Below are 21023 nucleotides of genomic sequence, written 5' to 3' on the forward strand. Positions count from 1 at the left end.
CTGTATAAACACCAGGGATTACAACAGTATGAAGTTGAAATCAAATGAATTTTAATTGTAAACAACAAATATACATTTCAAAAAACGTGGTGCAGAAACATTTTGTACAAGTGATGAAACAAGAGTGAACATTTGCGCCGGTTTTATTTGGTCCAGCTGACTTTGGGGATGTCATAATGCTCTGTCAGGTTGTCCAGGTGACGGTTAAAATCCTGATAAACAAGAACATAATGTCACAAACTGTTTCTATTAAGAAATATGCAATTTTGATATTAAGTTTTATGTAAATGTTGTCTTAAATCTATGTCTCTGAAAGTCCGAGTTAAGGAAGCTCTTACCTCGACTCTGTGTTTGTGGGTCTTTGATGCCTTGTTCAAAATCCGCTCCATTTGCTGTTAAAAAGAAATGGAGAGAAATGTAATGCCAAACAATTTACATTAGAACTTTCATTTTACACATTCACAATCTTTAAATCTCTGCCAGAGGGGAGAAAAAAAAACCCCAAAACACTTAACACAGACTACTGGATTTAGTGGGAGTAAGATTGACTGACACACACACAGTAAGAATTTATTTCAGATTACATAACAAGTCAAGGTTTGGATGCTTCTTTGTTCACAAGTGGTCACCGCAGCAGGTAGCACCAAAGTTGATTTGGCAGATTTTCACACTGGATGCCATTCCCAAAGGGATTTGGGTCTCTTTTCAGAAATGAACTGGGAATTTGCTTATTAGGCAAATGTGTATTTCAAAACTACACTAGTTTGGAATTATTGTACAGTGCTAAGCTTGTTGGCTCTCTCTTAGAGGTAATATTATCAATACCTTAGTGAAACATCATTAGCAATTGATGTTTTTCCACTGGCAGACCTGGTGCAGATTTGTTATTGAAACCCTGCTATAATTCATGATACTGACAATAAAGATGGCTTTAGGAAATATTGCCCTAAACAACAAAAGAGATTCTGAGTTTAGATAATTTACTTCAGAGAATAATAGATTTGGCTGCAGTTTTCAAGCAGCTCAAGTTTGTTTTTCAGTCCTGAAAAGGGCCAAATTTGAACCCAACCTTACAAATAATTCACTTCTCCTAAACAGAAACTTCTACAATCTATTAATACTTATGTTAGCTTTGTTTCCCCTCACAATTCAATCCCTTGAACGCTGGAGAAAAAGAACTCACCCGTTTCTCTTGCATCTTGTCAAAAGCAATCTGTGCCGGTGTCCTTTTGTCAAGATATACTTTCTTGGTTTTCACCTCCTCATCGCTTTGGCTGGTAACGACCTGCTCCATGCGATGCTTGCTCTCCTTGTTCTTCTTTTTCTTCCTAAAAATAAGAGAAACACCATTATTATTCCTCATAATTTATTACCAATTTTGTGCAAGAAAATGTACATGCAGGACAGTACTGTGCAAAGGTCTTGAGCCACTCCTCTTTTTCAAAAAATGTTTTGCCAGAAAAATTGGAAATAGCTGCAGCAATTTTTTTTAATCGAGTGCACCAATGGTGACTACTAATGTTTAACTGTGTTTGGGATAAAAAAAAACAAAACAACCATTTTTAACTTCTCTCCTGAATTCTTCCACACATGTTAACAACAATTTGTACCAAAAATTTCACATTTCACTCCATAAGACCTGGTGCCACTGATTTTGTTCCACTTCTTGAGTAATTTGATATACTTTTCCCCCTCATTTCCCTTCTTCGAGACTGGTTACTTGACAGCCACCCTTTCACTGAGTACAATTCTGATGAAGCTTCAGCAAACAGTAGATGGATCCACTGAAGGGCCATCTCTCAGGTTCTGTATCAGGTCTTTTTGGGATGTTCTTAAGGACAACACTTTCAAATACTATTCATCCACTGTAGATGAATTTTCTTTTAGGCCTCCAACTTCTTCTTTTCTATTTGCCTTATTTTTAAGGTGAGATAAAAACCTTTGAAATGCCTTCATACCACCTGGCCAACTATTTTATCAACACAACTAAAAAAACAAATTACAGCAAAAAATAAAACACAAAGAAATGAGAGGTGCCACAAGACTTGCACAGTACTGCACATACCATTCAAGTTGGGGTTTTTTTGAGTATGTTAGTCAAATACCACTAAAAACAGGTTTCATTTGAATACACAAAGATCCTGTAAGCACTTAAGGCCTGCAAAGTCCCACAACTACAGCAGTAATCATGTATTACGTAACACACATCTGTCTTTAGCGTTCAAAACCTTGTGTCTCCTGTTTTCTGAACAACTAACTAGTCAGTTGGTTTTGTGTATTTTAGATTTTAACATTTAAAAGGGATGTGTATCCAGTGTCGTGCAAAAGAAAGTATATATTAGTCGGTCGTTTTGTTTTTGCCAAGCTAGCTAGCTAGCTACCCCTTCTGTTACAGTCCATAATTCTACTATCAACAGCTCTGAGGCCACGAAGCATGCGTTTAAATGTTATTTTCATATTTGTTGGCCTCTTCAAATATTACGTAATATTACTCATATCCACACACGTTCAGTGAACAAAGAGGTTTGTTTTCCTACTAGCAAAAGGGCTAACCATAGCCTGGTACGAACACAACCACATAATTTGAAGTATTTCATCGACTTGACAGAGATGTCTTTTTCGTACATTTTCTTCTAAGCGCTGATACTACTAAGACTTACTTTTTCCCAGCAGAAATATCTCCCACACCCTTTAATTTCAGGGCACTTTTCTGGACTGTAGCGTACTCAGACATGTTCGAGAAGCTGTTTGTCGTCGTCTTCTTCTGCTTTCTGCTCTGACAGAGACGGATCAGGATCAGTGCTGCCACCTATTGGGAGGTGAAAGGAAGCGACCCAAGTATGCATGAAAATGTCCTGCGGTGTTTCTTCCCAGCCACGGGGGGTGCTGTACTCTACTTCTAACGAGGCAAATACGAGGCAGAAAGCGGAAGTTGAGGCAAAACTGAATGTCAAATTGTAGCATGGTGGAGTTCGTTTTTAAAAATAAAGTAAAAATGTTACGGTACAGTTTATTACGGATAGCACCGGTAGCGCGGTGCCTCACCGGAAACAACACGTCGTTTCTGTGCAGGGTGAGCATATTAAACAGAGGACAGACATGTGGATATGCTAAGAAAGTTGGTGAGTAAAGAGGACATCTGTGTGCCAAGCTTGTTTACTTTACTGTGTGCGATTATATAAAAACAAAAAGGGGAGATGTCGATGCATGTGTCATTTAGATCGCATTAAATTTAAAATGTTGTGTGGATTTTTTTTTTCATTCCACATGAGTCTAATTTGAGTCACAAATCTCTTCCTCCATTTTTTAGCGGCCAAGGGAAAGGGTAAAGGCATGATGAAAGAGGAACTGAAAGGTCCAGAGGTGTGTAAAGACCCTGTCAGACTCACATCTCATGCAGTAGGGGTCAACATCTTCAAACAAGGGAAGACCCCAAGCTGAAGCCTCCTGAGGAGTACCCTGAATGGTGAGAGTGCACGTTATGTTAATGTTTTATTTAATGTTTTCCCTCGTTGTGTCATCATTGTACACACATCCAGTGGAAGTTTCACCCATTTACTGAACAAATAAATGGTGTGATGTTCTGGGAAAAGTAAGTCCACATCTGGCTCCAGAAGCTGGTTGTGCCTCCTTAGCTTAAATTAATTAATAGGCATTTTTCAGAAGTTTACTGGTTTTCAAAAAAATTCCAAAACTGATATAAAACTTAGGAAACTTGTGATTCCTGAAACAAATCTGTCTGCAGGTGCGATTTCCATTTAGTCCAAATGTATAAACCTGCTCCTGAAATGACTGTGAACACCAGATCTTTATAAATATTGAAACACAAAGTGGAAGATCAGTGATTAAATTAAAAGCAGAAACACAGCTGCAGCAGTGATCGAGAGGTACAGAATGAGACATCGTGCCACTAATCAGAGCCACGGTGCGATCCTCTGAAATGATGGCAGTGAATGGGGAACTACTTACACCAGTACCTCTCAATAAAAGACTTGCATTGCTTTATCAAGTAAAATATGAGTTCCTCTTGCAGCTCACAGACTGTGATAAGAATACATCTGTTCAGCAGTTATACCACAGTACATTTATTCTTAATAGTGAAGCACAGAGTTGGGACTATGACTATATGTCTTTATTGTATTTCGTTTTTCTCCAGGGAACTTTTTCTAAGTTTTTCTTTGGACATTGGCTGTCCCCCTCCCCCATTTTTTTTTGTTAAGCCACTTAACAGAGACTCATGAACCATTCAAGCATGACAAAAAGCAGCTTAGGCAAGGGATTCACTATTATATGCTGCATTTGTTCCCATGTCTTTAGCTGAATCTACAAAAAATGCCAAAGATAATACGCTGAGATGCATAAAATAGTATTTTTGGACCAACATTGGGATTCCAAAAGAGCTATTAGCTAAACTAGCTGGACCAGCTGAACATCTATAGCATATTTCAACACGCTGTGCACTGTGTCCATGAAAGTATATGAAGACACTCGACAAGTGGTTCCAGGTTCAGTGAGTGTTCACAACCATTTGTAAACTATGGGTTAGCAGCTAGCTAACAGATGAGACCTTTTATTGCATGCAATGCAATAAAAGCATATCTGGATTGAAAAATGCAGTCATGGATTGTCCTCCCTAGAGCCCATAACTCAACATTATTAAAACAGTGTGGGATCATCTTGACAGAGAATGCAACAAAAGCCAGCCCAAGATCCAAAGAAGAACTTTGAATGTCCTTTAAGAAGCCCGGGAGAACTATTCTTGAAGACTGTTTAAAGAAATCTAGAGAAAATAAGCCTGTATTTTTAATATACATAATATAAAATGCATTTCTACTCATAAGTCACCTCAAGCTGCTTTAAACTAAAAGATAAAGGCCTTTCAAGGTCTTTATTACAGAGGAAACCTCAACAATCAGACGATACCGTATGAGCAGCACTTGGCGAGAGCAGGAAGGAAGAACTCCCTTTAAACAGGACGAAACCAGTAGAGCCAGGTTTGAGGAGAGGCAGCCATCTAACTGTGACCAGCTAGAGAATAAAGGAAAAGAGAAGAGGAGGAAAAAAGGAGAGCTTAGCGAGATCAAGGGCAAAACATAAAATGTGTGCAGTGTTTTTAAAAATTTGAGCTTGGTGGATGTTTCGTTTTACAGCAAAAAGTCTGCAATCGGCCAGAACTTGTTAGGAGAAGCTGGCAGTTGTGTGAAATCTGTGCCATTTGTAGGTAATTTTCTTTATATTGAATTAACTTTTACATCTATTTTTAAACTCAAAGGCATCCACAGCCTTTCTACCTGCAGTGATTATGAATGCTGGCCGTTTCCAAAATATGAGTGCTTTTGGTTTTTATATTAGTTGATATTGTATCATAGACATATCGACTCACTGCTTAAGTAATCGGGGAACTTCTTTGTGAGTTGTTGTTGTAGTTGTTATATTTCACTTCTTTCTTTCTTTTCTTTTCTTTCACTCAGGTTGTTCCAGTTAAACCTGGGAGCAGCCAAAAAGCTGAACGAGCTCGAGTCGGACTCTTGGGAGTATTGGAAACGTCTGAGGAAGGAAAACATTTGGCGTTTCAACAGACTACATAAAGGGAAGAAGTTGTAGGGTTTCACTGGACTTACTGAGGGCAACAGCAGTGTTTTACACCCTGGACTGAATTACCATGACAGAAACGGACTTCTGGATCAGTCTATCCCACCTGACAGCTGAGAGACTTTTGTCTCTTCATCGCTGGTTCTGTTTGATGCAAACGTTCTCTTGTGTTAAACAAAGGTGGTGATATAACAGCGTGAACTGCAAAGGAGTCCTTCAAGAAGGCAAAAACTGAACATCATATGAACCTAATGAAGTTATTGTCTCACTTCAGACAAACTCTTCATTAAATCAAATTTGACCAGTTTTCATGAAGTCGTAGTAACAATTTTCAACATTTCTGTTGTATACTAGAACGCTCTGGAGTAGTTACTTTGTGGCAAAAAGTAGAAAAAAAGGATTTCATTGTGTTTAACTTGGATTAAATCATTTGAACATGTGTTTATGGTGTTTTGTTTTCTTTTTGCAAATCACTTTGCCTGTTTGTGAATGTGCTTTTCAGCCCAACCCCAAGTCACAGGAAAAGCTCTGGGTCGCAGTTTGTAATAGTTATTGCGCTGATCTTTAAATACTAGCTACAGTGGTGGTGTTGCCATAAAAACGCTTCATGCAAATGACTGCGCGCAGCAGGGGTTGCAGAAACGAGGAACCGAAATGAGAAGCGACTCATCTGGGGAACAAATCATGCAAGATTGGAAGAGTGATTGTATCACGATGCATCATCTATCTCGTTAATGTAAAAGTAACTCTGTTCCTCTTTCTATGTATCTGAGATTTGAACACCGGTTTGTTGTAAATCTGGTAAGTCGAGCGCTCATTTAACGGCTTAAAATCCCCCCAAAAACTAAGGTTTTAGTAGCGCAAAATAGCGGAAGCGGCACTTGGCGCAGCTATTAATGGACGTCTTGATAGTTTGGTATGAGTTCAACTCAGTTCAATTTCGGGGGGTTTCGTTGTTAAGTCTTCATCCTGCTTCCCGGCGGTGCTATGATCCGCGGGCGTGTGCAGTTATAGGCGGATTTTCATAAAGTAAGAAACGGGAAAACCCGAGGCTGTGTTTACAACCCGTAGGTTAGTGGCGTTTCGGCTCCGTAGGCGAATAAGTAGTGCATTCATTCAACAATCAAAGCAATGTTGTAGATCACCGCTGTCAGTCACACCTCGAGGTAGAAGCGTTAGAGAAACCGCGACTGCGCAGTCACTCGGCGATTTTAGCTCCTAAAGTTTAAATTCGATGTCCTGCTTTGTTAGTAGTGAAGAATTACGAAGATGGAGGAGTGGAAAAGGAGCATCGGTACTCTCAGCGACGAAATCCTAATTAAGCTGGCAAAGATGTTGGACAACTCCACCTGTGGATGGAGGCAGCTAGCTAACGCGGTGTCCGAGCAGCCGAAATTCCGCTGCAGGTGAGACCTTGAAGGCATCACGTGAAGGTGGTAGCTTTACGCTTTATTCACAGTTTCTAAAACTTAAGCCGTGTCTCTACTGTATGGTGTGTGGTTATGGGGGGTTATGGATCCCCCTCAAGACTGACTATGCCACCATCTGCTAACATCACACACTGCCCTGTCTCCTGCAGTGAGCGGGAGCTGACCAGCTGTTCTCTCCAGGTGCTGACTGCTGCAGGCAGCCCGGCACGCACCATGCTGACATTACTGGCTGAGCGTTCCTGCTCCCTGGACTTCCTGCTCCACTGCCTGAGGAAGATGGAGCACCAGGAAGCTGTGCAGTTCCTCACCACTGCAGGTAAAGGAGAAGTCACTGGGCTGTTATATATGCAAAGTCTGTTTCTTACTGCTACTGTTGCCTACTGTTTCCTTATAAACAGGAGGAAGACACAGTCCTGTTTAGACCACGTAACTGTAAAACACACATTCACAAGCCGCTTTATTAGGTACACCTCACTAGTTTTGCCTTCAGAACTACCTTAATTCTAATGACTGTAACTGTCATCTCAATCATGTGACTGTGGAGGCCATTTGACTACAGTAAACCCACTGACCCTCATTTACTAACAGGGCATACACACAAATCTGTGCGTAAATGAATACTGAAATACTACTATTACGAATAATAAGGCTAACCCCAACCCTGATAATTACAGACAGTTTTCCAGAACCCCATAAGCCACAAAATTCCCCAAAATACATCAACATTTAAAAATAAAATGACTTGTAAAGAAAACAGAATGCTTAATGGTAAAGTATAGGCTTTAACCTTTACATTTAAACACATTTAAATGTAAAAGATACATTCCAGTATCTCTTATCTCATCCTATCTTTAATTAAACATGACTTCTGGCTATACTGGATTCGTCACTTACAGTCCAGTTTCATAAAGTAAGTTTATCATCTGCGGCTGACAGATCACATGCTCCTTTCCCTCTACCCATTTTCTTATTTTTCTTATACCCTGTTAGTCTTCTCATATCAAGTTTAACTTTTAGTGAGCATCTCAAGGGAAAAGTAATTCGGCGCCCTCGTTATTTCAGCCAGTAATTGGAGTAATCACGCCTGTGTAACCTCTTTGGAAAGCTGCCCCTTTTCTGGCTACCTCCTCAGACTTCAGACACCATTATTTAAGTTTCCCCAGTCGCATTTTTTCCTTCTTTTTTGCCTCGGCGATGTATGCTTCTCTCTTACAACATCACAACTCTTTCCACTTCATCTTCAGGTAAACTGTTTCCCCTATATAAAGAAATGGGGGTGTGTCCGTATGCAGGTAGTATGCAGATTGTAAACAGCAAGCACGAGCCCACTGATTTACAATGAGTCTGATTTACTCACATATGCACAGCAGTATTGGTCGTTTTGCACGTGTCATAAATCTGATGATTTGCTCATGTTGTGTGTTTGTGTGGTAGTGGCAGAGCAGATTCAGATCACAGTGCAGCCGCAGTCCCAGGAAGCCGCACCTGGGAGCAATGTGGTATTGACCTGCAGGGCCTCTGGTCCCCCCGGACTCGGCTACCAGTGGTTCAAAGGCAAACAGGAGGTCACTGAAATTTTTGTGATTAATGGACTATAAAAAGAAGGGAAAAGATTCCTGCATAAACCCGCAGAGCCAATGAGATAGCTTGCCATCTTAATATCTTAATACAGTTTCAGCTATGAACTCTTATGCATATTGATTTTTTTTTCTTTTGTCTTATAGATTTTGGGGGAATCAGGAAATTCCTCAGAACTGGTTCTTTGCCCTTTAAGCCCCACCCACCAGGGTCACTATATCTGCAGGATAAGCCATGGAGAGAAATTTGTTTTCTCCAAGTGGGCTCAAGTTCGTTTGATCATCTCTGCAGGTTCTTCTTCCTTCTGCTTCTCTGACGTTGTTTTCATTTATCTTTCAGCATGTCATGTAATGTTTTGGTGAATTTTCTCAGGCTGCAGCAGCAGTCTGTTTCCAGGTTCAGTGAGCGGGTTGCATATCATCCAGCGCCCGCAGTCCCAGGCAGCCTCTGAGGGGGACACTCTAGTCCTGGAGTGCACTGCAGAGGGAAACCCACCTGCACAGTATGAGTGGTACCACAACAAAGTGCCCATGCCACAACAAAAGACGAGCTCACTCAGGGTAAGTAAGCAGCACAGCTATGCTGCACAGAGCTGCTTCTCTACTGGATATGAAAACTACTGAATTATATTCACTTAAAGAGCACGGTGGATTTACATGTGACGTCATGCGCACTGGATATGATATATTCACCATTTGCGATGGAAAGACGGGTATTTTTGTGCATGTGGATATAGTTGGGATGGAAAACAACTATGTGGCGATGGGTCCTGGAGCTGTGTGGGGAATGAAATTTGTTGCAGAGAGAATATCGTATTCACCTAAAAGCAGAAGTTATGACTCAACATCACAGATTAACTGCGCAATGCTTGTAGACACATCTGTCATGTCCATCCAAGCAATTTTTATCAACCAGATAAGGAAAATACATTTTTCCCTAGTGGCAAGCGGTTCCTGGGAGTTCACTGACTGGTCTGTGTGACCTGGGCTTTAGTAATAATTTCCCGAGCAACTGATATCAACCTCCACCAGCGCTTACTGGATGGGTGGCGACTGCGTGACCTCTGTGACTGGAACCTCGTTCACTTGATCCTAAATTGGGTGGCTCAGGAGATAGAGCAAGTATTCTAGTTTATCTACTAATCGGAACGTTGCTAGTTCAATCTCTGTCTGCTCCAGTCTGCATGCCATAGTTTCTTTGGGTAAGATACTGAACCCTGAGATGCATTCCTCGGTGAGTGTTGGATAGAAAGCAAAAAGACGTCTTCTACTCAAGTAAAGTATAAATATAAGAATCAGTCCATTTAACATTTGTAACAAAATGTCACATGTCTGCAACACCTTTAATTTTTTTTAAAACTTTGACATTAAAATGCAGCTGATTGTTATATCGGTTATAGACTGTATATAAAAGATGGAGATAGGCACGTGAGCATCTATTGGTTTCTGGGTTCTGCATTTTAAAACCTAAATATTTACATTTTGGCTGTCACGTGATGGCTTTTTGGTCTCCCATGAGGGATGTGACTATCAGTAAGGATCCAAATCACTCCATGTACCGGGAATCACTTTTGTGCCCATACTCACTTAGGAGTTACAAGTTTATAGCACTTCCACATTCATTTTCCGTCTCTGCAGGTTGTAGCTTGATGTCAGCTTAATGCTCTATGTGGCGTATGTTTTGTATCTGTGCAGATCCCATGTGTGACCACAGCACACAGAGGAGAGTACACCTGCAAGGTGTTCAATTTGTATCATGAGGTGTGGAGCAGCACGGCAACAGTCACCATCGGTGAGCCATTGTTTGTATTTTCTAAATTAGGAATGTAAACATAAATGAGAAAATTTAGTAAGCTCTTAATGTTAAAATGTTTATATATTTGCATGAAGTAAATAAGTAAAAGCACATTACAATAAGTCTGACACTTCACATTTGTATAGTTACAAAATCGCAGTACCGTGCTGTGGTAACTGTTCTTGTTTTCCCCTTTCATGCAGGCCCCAGTTCTGTCACTGACGCCTCCTGGGTAGAGGTTGACCGCGGTCTAGGTACTCTTTAATTTCTGGTAGAATATTTAGAGGAACTACCGCAGTATTGTAATTCCTATGTCCTGTCTGACTTTGATTCCTCTTTTTAAATATAACAGGTAATTAAAAAGTGGTATTTATAGATAGTGTGCATGTGTAACCTAAAAAACAGCTACTGATAGCTGTGGTTAATTGGGTTAATGTGAAGTACACAGTAAGTCTGGTTACCAGGCTTTACAGAAGTGAAAACGAGATGTTAAACAAACTGTTAGTTATCAGATAACACAGCATGTTTTTTTCTTTTGGTGTTCTCAGAGTCACAGGAAGTCCACAAAACCTACCTACCAGGAACACATCCGCTAGCCAGTTCGCCCCCATCTGCCAAGGACGTTTATGGTGAATTTACGCAAGCAAACAGACAAATACCGAGTCTTACTTTTGTCGATTTGTGGTGGATTTCACTGCTCATTCTCTTCCTGTCCACAGCCACAGACAAAGTCGCTCTTCTGATTGGTAACATGAACTACATTTACCACACGCAGCTGTGTGCTCCCATTTCTGACGTCCACAAGTTGACCAACCTTCTTCGACAGTTGGACTTCAAGGTGGTTTCTTTGCTCGATCTCAACTGGCAGGAGATGCACAGCGCTGTTACTGAGTTCCTGCTGCTGCTTGACAAAGGAGTCTACGGTACGTCTGCTGCATACGTCTGTCCAATTTGAGCGACTGCGCTGCGCTTTACTGATAAAATAAATGCAGCACTGTGTTTGTAAAATCTACTTTTAATTTTAAAAAAAGAATACAACTAGGATAAATAATTGCATCTGTTTTTCTTTACTTCTGAAGGTTTGCTATATTTTGCTGGTCATGGCTATGAGAACTATGGAAACAGCTTCATGGTTCCCATTGACGCTCCGGTCTCCTACACATCAGAGCACTGCTTGTGTGTACAGAATATACTCACAAAGATGCAGGAGAAAAAGACTGGTCTTAATGTATTCCTGCTGGACATGTGTCGCAAAAGGTATGTTTTGTTTTGTTTTTATTTAATGAAATTATAATCAGCGCAGACCCTCTGAATCTGTTTGTCCGTTTTCTTTTTCAGAAACCCACACGATGATGTCATCGTGCAGCCTGGACTGCTGAAGGTCACAGCAAATATAGTGTTTGGTTATGCCACGTAAGCTCCCAGTCCTAAATGCGGTTCAGTTTTGAATTTCTTTAGTATCGGGTGTTGTTTTCTAGCACTTATTGTGTATTTCTACTTCAGGCTACAAGGTCAAACTCATGTGAAAGTTGCTGTCTTTTAGATGCGTAGACGCTGAAGCGTATGAGGTGAAGAGGGAAGACGTGTCAAATGGCATCTTCATAAACTTCCTCAAAAAGCGAGTTTGTGAAGACGAGAAGGTCACCGTTATGCTCGACAGAGTGGCTGAAGGTAGAGCACTCAACAATCTGTACGATATAATCGCAATATTCCTCAACTAAAAAAAATTTTAAAAACATATCTAATTTCAGTTTGGCTTCACGTTCAGAGTAGACTGCTCTGGCAGTGCCGCACTGCTCCTGCAGATTTCTTAAGTCCTTAGGACAAGACTAAGCTGCACACCTGCACCTAAAGGATAAAGGTCACTCTTTCGAGGATGCCAATGTTCACATTTTGGAACTCAAGACAGAAGATTTGAAAGAGGAGTAAAAGGGGCCATTTGTGTCCACTGTGAATAACAATCATTGAACAGAGTGGCTGGGTACTGACACCAGCTGTTGGCCACCTACAGTGCAGTCTTGAGATCCTTTGCAAAGCTCCCCAAAATATTGCGTCAGTTTACTATAATGGGTCACATGATAGGATGAGCAAGGTGTCACTGAGACATGTCTTGGCTAATGTGATAAAGCGCGATTAATAGTGGGTCAACGACCCTTTTAAGGGATAACCCCAACAGGGTTTAAACACCTCCGACGGTTTTAGAAGTGAAGATGTCTCTTGGATGCGCCGTGAAACGTCTTCACAAAACTTACAGTCCATTCGCTTTTCTTTTCAAGTTATTTCAACTGTGAAAACAGTTCAACATCCTTCATTTTGCAGGAATTCTGCAAAGTCGTGTGAGGAGTGAGAAATGATTATTCCTGACACTTACTGAAATGCTGGGATAAATTTGCATATCCATCTCCTACTTTGGGAGCATCAACACAAACTGATTCCTTTCGATTTTGGCACGATGCTCGAACCCTTGGTGAAGCTTTGTAATGTGTGTGAACTGTGAGCACCGTTATTAAAGCCACTTTATGTTTTTAACATGCATGTGACCCGGAAATGGCTCATAGAACGAAGGTAAATTTTTTCATGGCTTCATTGTAATTTATCAAAGTTATTGGAGGAAGAAAAGCTGATTCCAAGGGGGTCAGTGGGGAGGTACTCACTGATTTTTCATGTAAGTACTTATCATGCATGTTGACTCATTGGCAACATTTACCAGACTTAGATGGATTGAGTCAAGGTGTAGCAATATGCCAACGTGGATATGAAGAGAAACCTGAAAGACCACTAAATGCTGTTTAACAAGGAGGATGTTGCAGGTCCAGTCATATCCCACTTATACATGCTGCAGCATGAAAAAACTGTGAACCCTTTGGGGTAAACACACTGAATGGTGCAAACTATAACTGCAAACCGAATGCATCATTTCTATTTTAAATATCTTTACAATTATTTGTTGATTTTATGGCCTGTTTAGTCTTATGACAGATTTAAGATCTAGTGACACAGCCTGCAAGAAAAACTATTAAATTGATTTCTTCCAGTTATTTAAAGCTCTAAGATCATCTATGACCCTTTTTAAAATGCATATTAGTCCTATTATTAAAGTGTTTTAAACAAAAATAATGTCCTGCAACAGAAAAATAGACACGTCACATCTGTGCTCCCAATATTAAAGCTTGTTTTTTCTTCTCAGACATGGGTCGCTGTGTAATCACACGAGGGCGGCAGGCGCTGGAGCTCCGCAGTAATCTCTCTGAAAGACGCTCCCTCACTGACAGGATACAGGTTTCTCAGTGTTCTGCATCCTCTTCAGCTCGAAACCTGCAGTTGGCTATTGCACATGGTAAAAAAAGTATTAACTGAAATGATGAAATATTTCAAAAGGCACATTTCTACTCGTATTTATTTATTTATTTATTTATTTCACAGTTCTCCCTGAAAGCCGTTACCTCCAGTTTGACTGTGGAGTGAAGGTTCAGCTTGGATTTGCTGCAGAATTCTCCAACGTCATGGTCATCTACACTCGGATACTTGACAAACCCGATGAAATAGTCTCCTGCTCGGCTCAGCTTACCGATTTCCCTGAGGTGTGTGACACATTATTCCACTTAGATTTAAAAAGCTTGTGATTCAATACAGAACAGACAAGATTTTACCCAGGACTAAATTTGCTGCTGCAGCTCCTTAAAGCACAAGCATCTAATTGAAAATGCACTGAGCTTTACAGAGTTTTCGTATCACTTTTGCAGGATGTGGACATTGATTTGAAGAAGAGCAATCAGGAGTCTCTACTGGAAGCTGGCTGTTTATTATTGATAAAAGAGGAGCTTCCTTCACCAGAACCCACAGTCTCTACACGCACATCCGCAGCCTGCAGAGACTCAAGGTCTGTCATTTTTCCCTATTTTTACAATAAGTTCTTCTATTTATGACCTCAGAGCAGTCGTTTCCAATGCCAAGCCTGCTGCAGCTCACTTAAAAATCAGGAAGACTGAAGCCGATACTTTTTCATAACTGCTAAAAAGAACCCCAAAACAAATTGTGCTTTTTACTGTCTTTATAGAGGGAGCTCACATTCACAATATGCCTTCATACACCTACTCCAACATGGATGAGGAAGTGCAAGAAAGGCAGCAAGTAACAGTCGGCAAACCACTGGTCTCCAAACTCAATCTCCACGAACCCGAGCAGCTCACGTCAGCTCTGCCTCCTCGTCCTTCAGCCTCGACTCTTTTAACGTTCCCGGATGCTCCTCCTTTGGTGAAGACTTGTCCCTGACTGGTACAGCCTCAAACACATGGTACATCATGCACAAAGTGCCAGTGTGTCTTTCACCGGTGGCTCCCCGACATCACCCAGGAGTGCCAATGTGCCAGAGGAGACTGACAGTCCTGAAATACTAGATAACCCTCGACCTCTTGTTGCCAGCAAAAGTTTCCCCACAGTAAAGTAAATGACTCAAACTACAAGTTCAGTGACATGTACAATTTCAATCTTACTGAGACTGAGATTCAGCCTCTACCCACTAATAAATCGGCAGTACAAAATCATGAATGTGTGGAAAGCTTGACAGACAAGTCCTGTTAATATGGCATTTCTTTAAATTCGGCCCGGACTGTATGGGGGCCGTTTAAGTTCTGATCTTTGTATTAACTATGCATTAAGTTGTGTAATGTTTTTTATTATTATTATGGATTTGTAACAATGTTATGCAACCCAAAGACTGCCTTCAAAACAGGAGAATAAAGCATAAACTTTATACCTTTAACCTTTTTGTAACATGCATTAGAAAAAATGTATGAAGACAGTAAGAACAGTGGTGAGGTGCAGCTGGAGGGACATATGGGTTTAAGTTGGGGGTGAGATTACATCTGAGATCATTCTTGCTTGCGAATAGGAAGAAGGTGGAAGATGGCCTGGAGAGGTGCAGGTATGCACTGGAGAGAAAAGGAATAAAAGTCAGCAGTGTGTGAATGAGAGGGAGACAGGTGTAACAGTGAAGGAGGAAGAATTTTAATACTTGGGGTCAACCATCCAAAGCAAGGGAAAGTGCACAAAACATGTGAAAAAGAGTGCAGGTAGGGTGGAGTGGGTGGAGCGAGTGGATATGTTTGGTGTAACAGAGGAGGATGTAAGAGGTAGGGTAAGAAGGATGAAGATGATGGGAGCAGAAAAGAAGAGCTCCTAACTAAAATAGCTGTCTGTGTTTTAACGCTTGCATGAATAACAGCAGCTGCTTACTTTACTATACTCTGCGCTCTCCCGGCCATCAGATCCTTGTCGCTGATTGGTGCCAGTCGCCGCACTATCGCTGCACTGCGCCTGCGCTGTGTCGTCACCACCTCTGCTTGCAGCATCCCGCCATTTTGCAGTAATTTAGTAATCCCGCTGCTTCCATTCGTTGTGCGGCGCCAGTAAACACGGCTCTTTGAAGAATATTATTATTACTATTGCAAGCTGAAGAGATATTTTCCCGTGTCTTGCGATGGCTGACCCATCAGCAGATGTGGAGGTGCCGGAGGGTGCAGAAGTGCGCAAACTGTCGGAGCTGCGGGTCATAGACCTGAAGGCCGAGCTGAAGAAACGAAACCTGGACACGACGGGCGTGAAGAGCGTGCTATCAGAGCGTCTTAAAAAGGTCTGAATTTTACAGTCCCTTAAACAGCCAGTCGCTGAATAACAATGCTTAAAATGCACATAAAGGCCTGCATTATAGAAGTTTAGTTTGACGCTCACACACACAATTTCGAGCGTACTACGCTACGAGGCCGTTGACCCTAAATGTATGCTAAGTGCTAGCATGCGCTTGTACCAAATAACTCGCTAATGCCGCTAATTTGCGTGCATTCACCTATTTGACGTGTTTTTTATTTCAACTGTTGCTTGAATGTACAACCTGTAAAGCGTTTTTGCCGTGCTCTTGACAAACAGGCAATCGAGGAAGAGGGTGGGAATCCGGACGAGATTATCGTCGCTCCGGAGTTGACCACCAAAAAGGCCAACGTCACACCTAAACGCGCTGCCAGAGGTAAGGTTTGCAGCAAGCTCTTAAAACAGCATGTTTTCCGTTTGTTGCTGTGCCCGAGAGGCTTCTGCAAGGCAGGTGGCACGTAATATGTCATGTCGTTGTATTTCGTGCTTGTGCAGCATTCGTGAACAATTACGGTATTTCGTTATAAAAGAAGAGTATAGCAAGAGCAAGGGTAACAGAATATGCGTGGGAGAGATTTAGACGCCTGTCAAATCAGGCGAAGACTAAACTAAAGTGTATTTTCTTTAGATACCAAGCAGGAGAACGATGAACCGGAGGATGGCACTATGGAGGAGGATTCCCGCGATGGCCACGTAAGTTTATTGATAGGATTATCTTGCTTTTCCTCCAGTTTGGATGCTACGGCTGATGTATTAAAAACGTCTTTGTCTCATCAGAGGATAATCAGGAGGATGAGCATGAACATGAGAACATGCAGGACATGGACATCCTTGACATGAACATTCTGGATGAGACTGACAATGACAACGGAATACCGGCTGAAGATGACGAGTATGGAAGCGAGAACTTTTACAGAGAGGACGACTCGGGGATGAATGAAGAAAATGACTACAGGGCACCTCGAGTCAGAAGAAGACACGAGAGGTCCAGAGGTGAGAGATAATACTAGAAACCTGTCTGCTAAATCTTTACTTGTAACTCTGTTTTAATGTTAGTTTATTTGAATATATTTTAACAGATGGATGAATTTGAGATGCTGGATAAGGATGAAGATGCAACATTTTCAGCAGCCAATGTGGTAGGTTTACTAAGTATTTCTTACGCCTGCAGAGCCTGTTAAAACACGATAACGTTTTGAACGAGACATAATTTCTGTGTTAAAGGCTCAGGATCCAGAGGCTGACGACACAAAAGAAGAAACAGGTACTGTAAAAGAAATTGGCTCATCATAAGGTTGAGGTGTAGATGTGCAGTGTTAAGCTTGAAAATGCAAACACTTTGTTTAGTTTCAACCAACAAGAGAGACTGGAAGCCCAAAGGGAATTGCTGACTTGGTGTTGAAATTTGTTTAGCCACATATGATCTTTTCTTTGTTCATTTGTAAATATCGGTCAAGTTACCATATATCTTCTCACACGCTCACGTGACTGTGGTTAACAAGTTGATTCACACTGCCAGCAATTCAGTTTCAAGGTGAGGGAGGTTTAAGCTGTGCAGGTGATTGTAGTGTTTCTAGGTTGCCACGTGAAGGTCAAGGCAAAGAAGATGCATCAAGATTTGTCAACTCTTACGACTTTTTAAAGACGGTGAATCATAAATCAGCTGGATAAGAAACTGCTGGACTTGAGCTGAAGGTCTGCTCACTACCAATGGACGCTGGAAAAGTCTCAAAGGCTGAAAGAAGATGGAGTTCAGCGAGCCTCCGGTGTACTGCTGATGTTGTGGCTCTCTTCAGCACTCTACTCTTTGTCTGTCTTGGATCAGGTGAAAAGAGTGAAGTGGTTGAGCTTGAGAAATGAGTTTTAGCCCCTTTAGTTGCTCGGTTGTCCCAACAGCCTTTGGGCCCTTTTCCAGTCTCTCTTTAGGGCCATCGTTTTAATACATAGTTCTAAGAGCACAGGCCAGTGGTCATGACGTTCCTAATCCAGGCCTTGCCAGTTCCTCGTTAACCATTGATGTGTTTCAGAAGTGATTAAACTATGTGCCATTCTATTCCTGTTAAATCCGTAGAAAATGACAAAGTAGCCGGGTCTTGTTTATCTGAGCCGCATAACGAAGATCAACACCAGAGCCACGAGACGAGCCCTGAAGAAGACCAAGGAGCCACCGCCGGAGGGGAAGAAAGTGTGTCCGACACAGGTGCCCAGTCCAACGTGACTGCCGCGGAGATGCGGAGGGCAGCGGGGATGTTGGGGACTGATCCCAAAGAGGTTGGGGAGGACAGAACGCCCCAGAAGAGACACTTGACGGTGAAAACAAAATGTCGCAGGCTGTTAGTGTAAGCAAACAGGGCGGCGAGGTGAAACTGTTGATTCAGAAACGGGGGCTAAGAAGGTTGAGGAGGATGAGAAGACAGAAGAGAAAGCTGCTGCGGATTCAGCCTCGACACTGAAAGAGTCCTCTTCTGTAGAGGGCGATGATCAGAAAAAGAGGTTTGTTGCTTTCTGTATACTAGAAACCAAAAATGGTTATCTCTGTTGCTTTGGCCCCTTTGTGCTAGCAAAATTTGGATGCTCTTTTGGAGGTAAAACGTTTTGTACATTTGTTTTGTTTTGGTTCCCCCATTTTTCATTCCTTGCACTCACCTGTCCCACTTTATTATCCATTAAAAACCTAACTATTCGGATTGCCAGAGGATATAACTCCATTATTCGCCAATACATCACTGCACTATGGTACATGTTGGGTTGATCGCTGTAGGCAATGAGAGATGCTATATAACAGAAATACAAACATGTGTGCCAGAAGATCGTGGATGTCCTCGCCAACATCCTCACCGTTGTAGGTTGATGGCTTTTTTTTCCCCTTCTTCTTTAGCTCTGAGGAGAAAGATGGCAAGACCGAGTCGAAGGATGAAAAGGGTGAGTAAATCAAATGGCTTCTTTGTCTTGGTGGTCTTGTTTTCAGTGGCTGTGTGCGCATTAATTTTATGGTGCACATGTGTAGGTGCTGGAGCTGGGGCCGCAGCAAGCAGCAGCAGGAATCTGTGGTCAGTGGCCTCTCTTCCACTACCAGAGCGACTGATCTGAAGACGCTTTTCAGCAAATATGGCAAGGTTAGTCGATTAGGGCTGAACGATATATCGCATTTGCGATAATATCGCAACATGATCAAGTGCAATTTCTAACCGCAAAGGCTGCGATTATACTCTGGACATGTCCAAATTCATGGGCTGCATCCTCCTGAGGCCGCATTGTAGACCGATTACGTCACAGCGACGTGCCGAAGGCTGTCCAAATTACTACCATATCCCAGAATTCATAGTGCGGCCCAGCCAAACTCCAGTTTCCAGCAATGGCGGCCGCTACTAAGTTTTAAAATTACTCATACTAATCTTTCTGGGTCACAAAATAAACTTTTAACATATTTTCAGGCGAGAAAGTAGTTGTGTAAACATCAAATAATCTGCTCGGTTTATCAAGATATCCCATATTTGCAAAAGTGCTTCGACGTTTCAGAGGCGTCTGCTACCCACCAGCTCGACAGCTAGCCGGGAGCTCGAGGGTTACTGATGCGGCCGAGAACGGCACAACTCCCGGCACATCATTTTCAGATCACCGCGGAGTTTCGCTGCTCGGGTTAAACGTGATATATAAGTCACTTAGACAACCTAAAATGTATTGTTGGGCTTTTTTCAGTGTTTTGTTTGTTCGTGAGTAAATCGGTTTGGCTGAGATTAAAGTTAATAGATTAGATAAAATAAAACTTTATTAATCCCCGGGTGGGTTCCTCCTTGTTTTCACACAGCTGACTAAACGTCAAACAGAAAACTTATTAAACAGAAGTATGAGACAGTCGAGAATTTACACCAGTGTCTGGTTATATTTTAGATAGCAAGAAGCAGACGGCCGAGTTTATTAAACTCCACCGAGACAGCGGTGACGCTAATCAGAACTAGACCGTCCAATTTCACGCCTTTAAACTTTAAAGGCGTGTTTGTGTGTGTGTTTATACAATTGCTATTATGTTTGCACTTTATGTGTAATGTTACTGACTGCAAAGATCAGTAAGATGTGTGTATTTTTTATTTATTAGTTTTATTTATTTAATATTATTTTTTAATTGAATGACTGTCTAGTAGTTCACAGATGTCGAAAAACTGAGTGTGGTAAAGCCACTGATTTTGTTTATGTATATTTCTGCAATCTGCACATTGTACTGACTTTCATTTTAATGTTTACACCAGGGTTCCTTGTCAGCACTTTATGCTCAGATGTTTGTAAGCTAAAAATAAACTATTGTGTATGTTCAAATATACTGTTGTGATTGAAGAAGTTAAATAAAAATGTCAGTCATCAATTCATGCTCACCTCATGTCATCATAACAGAGGTCTGTCTTCCAGGAAAGAACAGTTTAAAATTAATGTAATATAGTATTGGCCATACTATATGATGTATTGCTTGTCTTTGTTTAATAATACAGAAGACAGACCTTAAAAAATAATCGCATATCGCATCGCAATCGCAATATTGGGGGCAAAAAATCGCAATTAGATTATTTTCCATAATCGTTCAGCCCTATAGTCGATTGAAAACAGTCTCTCACCAGTGTCACCAGACAGTTACTTTCTGCATGGACGCAAAAATAATATTTATGGGCTTTATAAATGTCCTGCAGGTTGTCGGAGCTAAGGTGGTGACCAATGCCAAAAGTCCCGGGGCTCGCTGCTACGGGTTTGTCACCATGTCATCCACAGAGGAAGCAACCAAGTGTATCAGCCACCTTCACAGGACCGAGTTGCATGGCAGGATGATCTCTGTGGAGCGGGTGAGTGTGGGGAGAAGGAGAAGTAACTAACATTTCATCTGACAGTCTGATCATTTGGAAGCAGCAGTCTGTTTTCTGTTTAGTTGTATTGCAATGCCTAAAACTTTGTTAAACTGATGGTTGTAATCAGACTAAAGTGTTAGCTCTAAATAAA

The 21023-nt window shown here is 41.5% G+C and overlaps 1 protein-coding gene and 3 pseudogenes across 3 annotated transcripts; 3 read left to right on the plus strand and 1 right to left on the minus strand.

Annotated features, from left to right (window-relative positions):
* Positions 1 to 29: 29 nt before the first annotated feature.
* On the minus strand, positions 30 to 2804 carry LOC146546255 (protein FAM32A-like). The gene is made up of 4 exons (XM_085265165.1): positions 2661 to 2804; positions 1184 to 1328; positions 339 to 392; positions 30 to 212 (listed from the first exon to the last, which is right to left on the minus strand). The coding sequence occupies exons 1-4, from the start codon at positions 2732 to 2734 to the stop codon at positions 144 to 146; spliced, it is 342 nt and encodes a 113-aa protein (XP_085121291.1). The 5' UTR covers positions 2735 to 2804; the 3' UTR covers positions 30 to 143.
* A 148-nt stretch (positions 2805 to 2952) lies between these two features.
* LOC146546256 (large ribosomal subunit protein mL54-like) lies at positions 2953 to 6032 on the plus strand (annotated as a pseudogene). Its single transcript, XR_014890721.1, has 3 exons — positions 2953 to 3122; positions 3311 to 3466; positions 5472 to 6032. The product of XR_014890721.1 is annotated as a large ribosomal subunit protein mL54-like (transcript).
* A 128-nt stretch (positions 6033 to 6160) lies between these two features.
* LOC146546257 (mucosa-associated lymphoid tissue lymphoma translocation protein 1-like) lies at positions 6161 to 14975 on the plus strand (annotated as a pseudogene).
* An 821-nt stretch (positions 14976 to 15796) lies between these two features.
* Positions 15797 to 19159, plus strand: LOC146546258 (uncharacterized; annotated as a pseudogene). The gene is made up of 9 exons (XR_014890814.1): positions 15797 to 16026; positions 16320 to 16416; positions 16669 to 16733; positions 16829 to 17033; positions 17120 to 17179; positions 17265 to 17304; positions 18112 to 18533; positions 18919 to 18962; positions 19048 to 19159. The product of XR_014890814.1 is annotated as an uncharacterized LOC146546258 (transcript).
* The last annotated feature ends 1864 nt before the right edge of the window (positions 19160 to 21023 follow it).

The sequence above is a fragment of the Mchenga conophoros genome, linkage group LG23 (genome assembly GCF_057382185.1).
Source record: "Mchenga conophoros isolate Kocher_MC1m ecotype Shallow Benthic linkage group LG23, M_conophoros_male_GT1.1, whole genome shotgun sequence".
NCBI lineage: Eukaryota > Metazoa > Chordata > Actinopteri > Cichliformes > Cichlidae > Mchenga > Mchenga conophoros.

Coding starts and splice junctions, on each gene's coding strand:
- LOC146546255 (XM_085265165.1), bottom strand. CDS start 2,734: ATGTCTGAGTACGCTACAGTCCAGAAAAGTGCCCTGAAATTAAAGGGT. Junction 1,329..2,660: donor GATATTTCTGCTGGGAAAAA/GTAAGTCTTAGT, acceptor TCTTATTTTTAG/GAAGAAAAAGAAGAACAAGG. Junction 213..338: donor CCCACAAACACAGAGTCGAG/GTAAGAGCTTCC, acceptor CTTGTTTATCAG/GATTTTAACCGTCACCTGGA.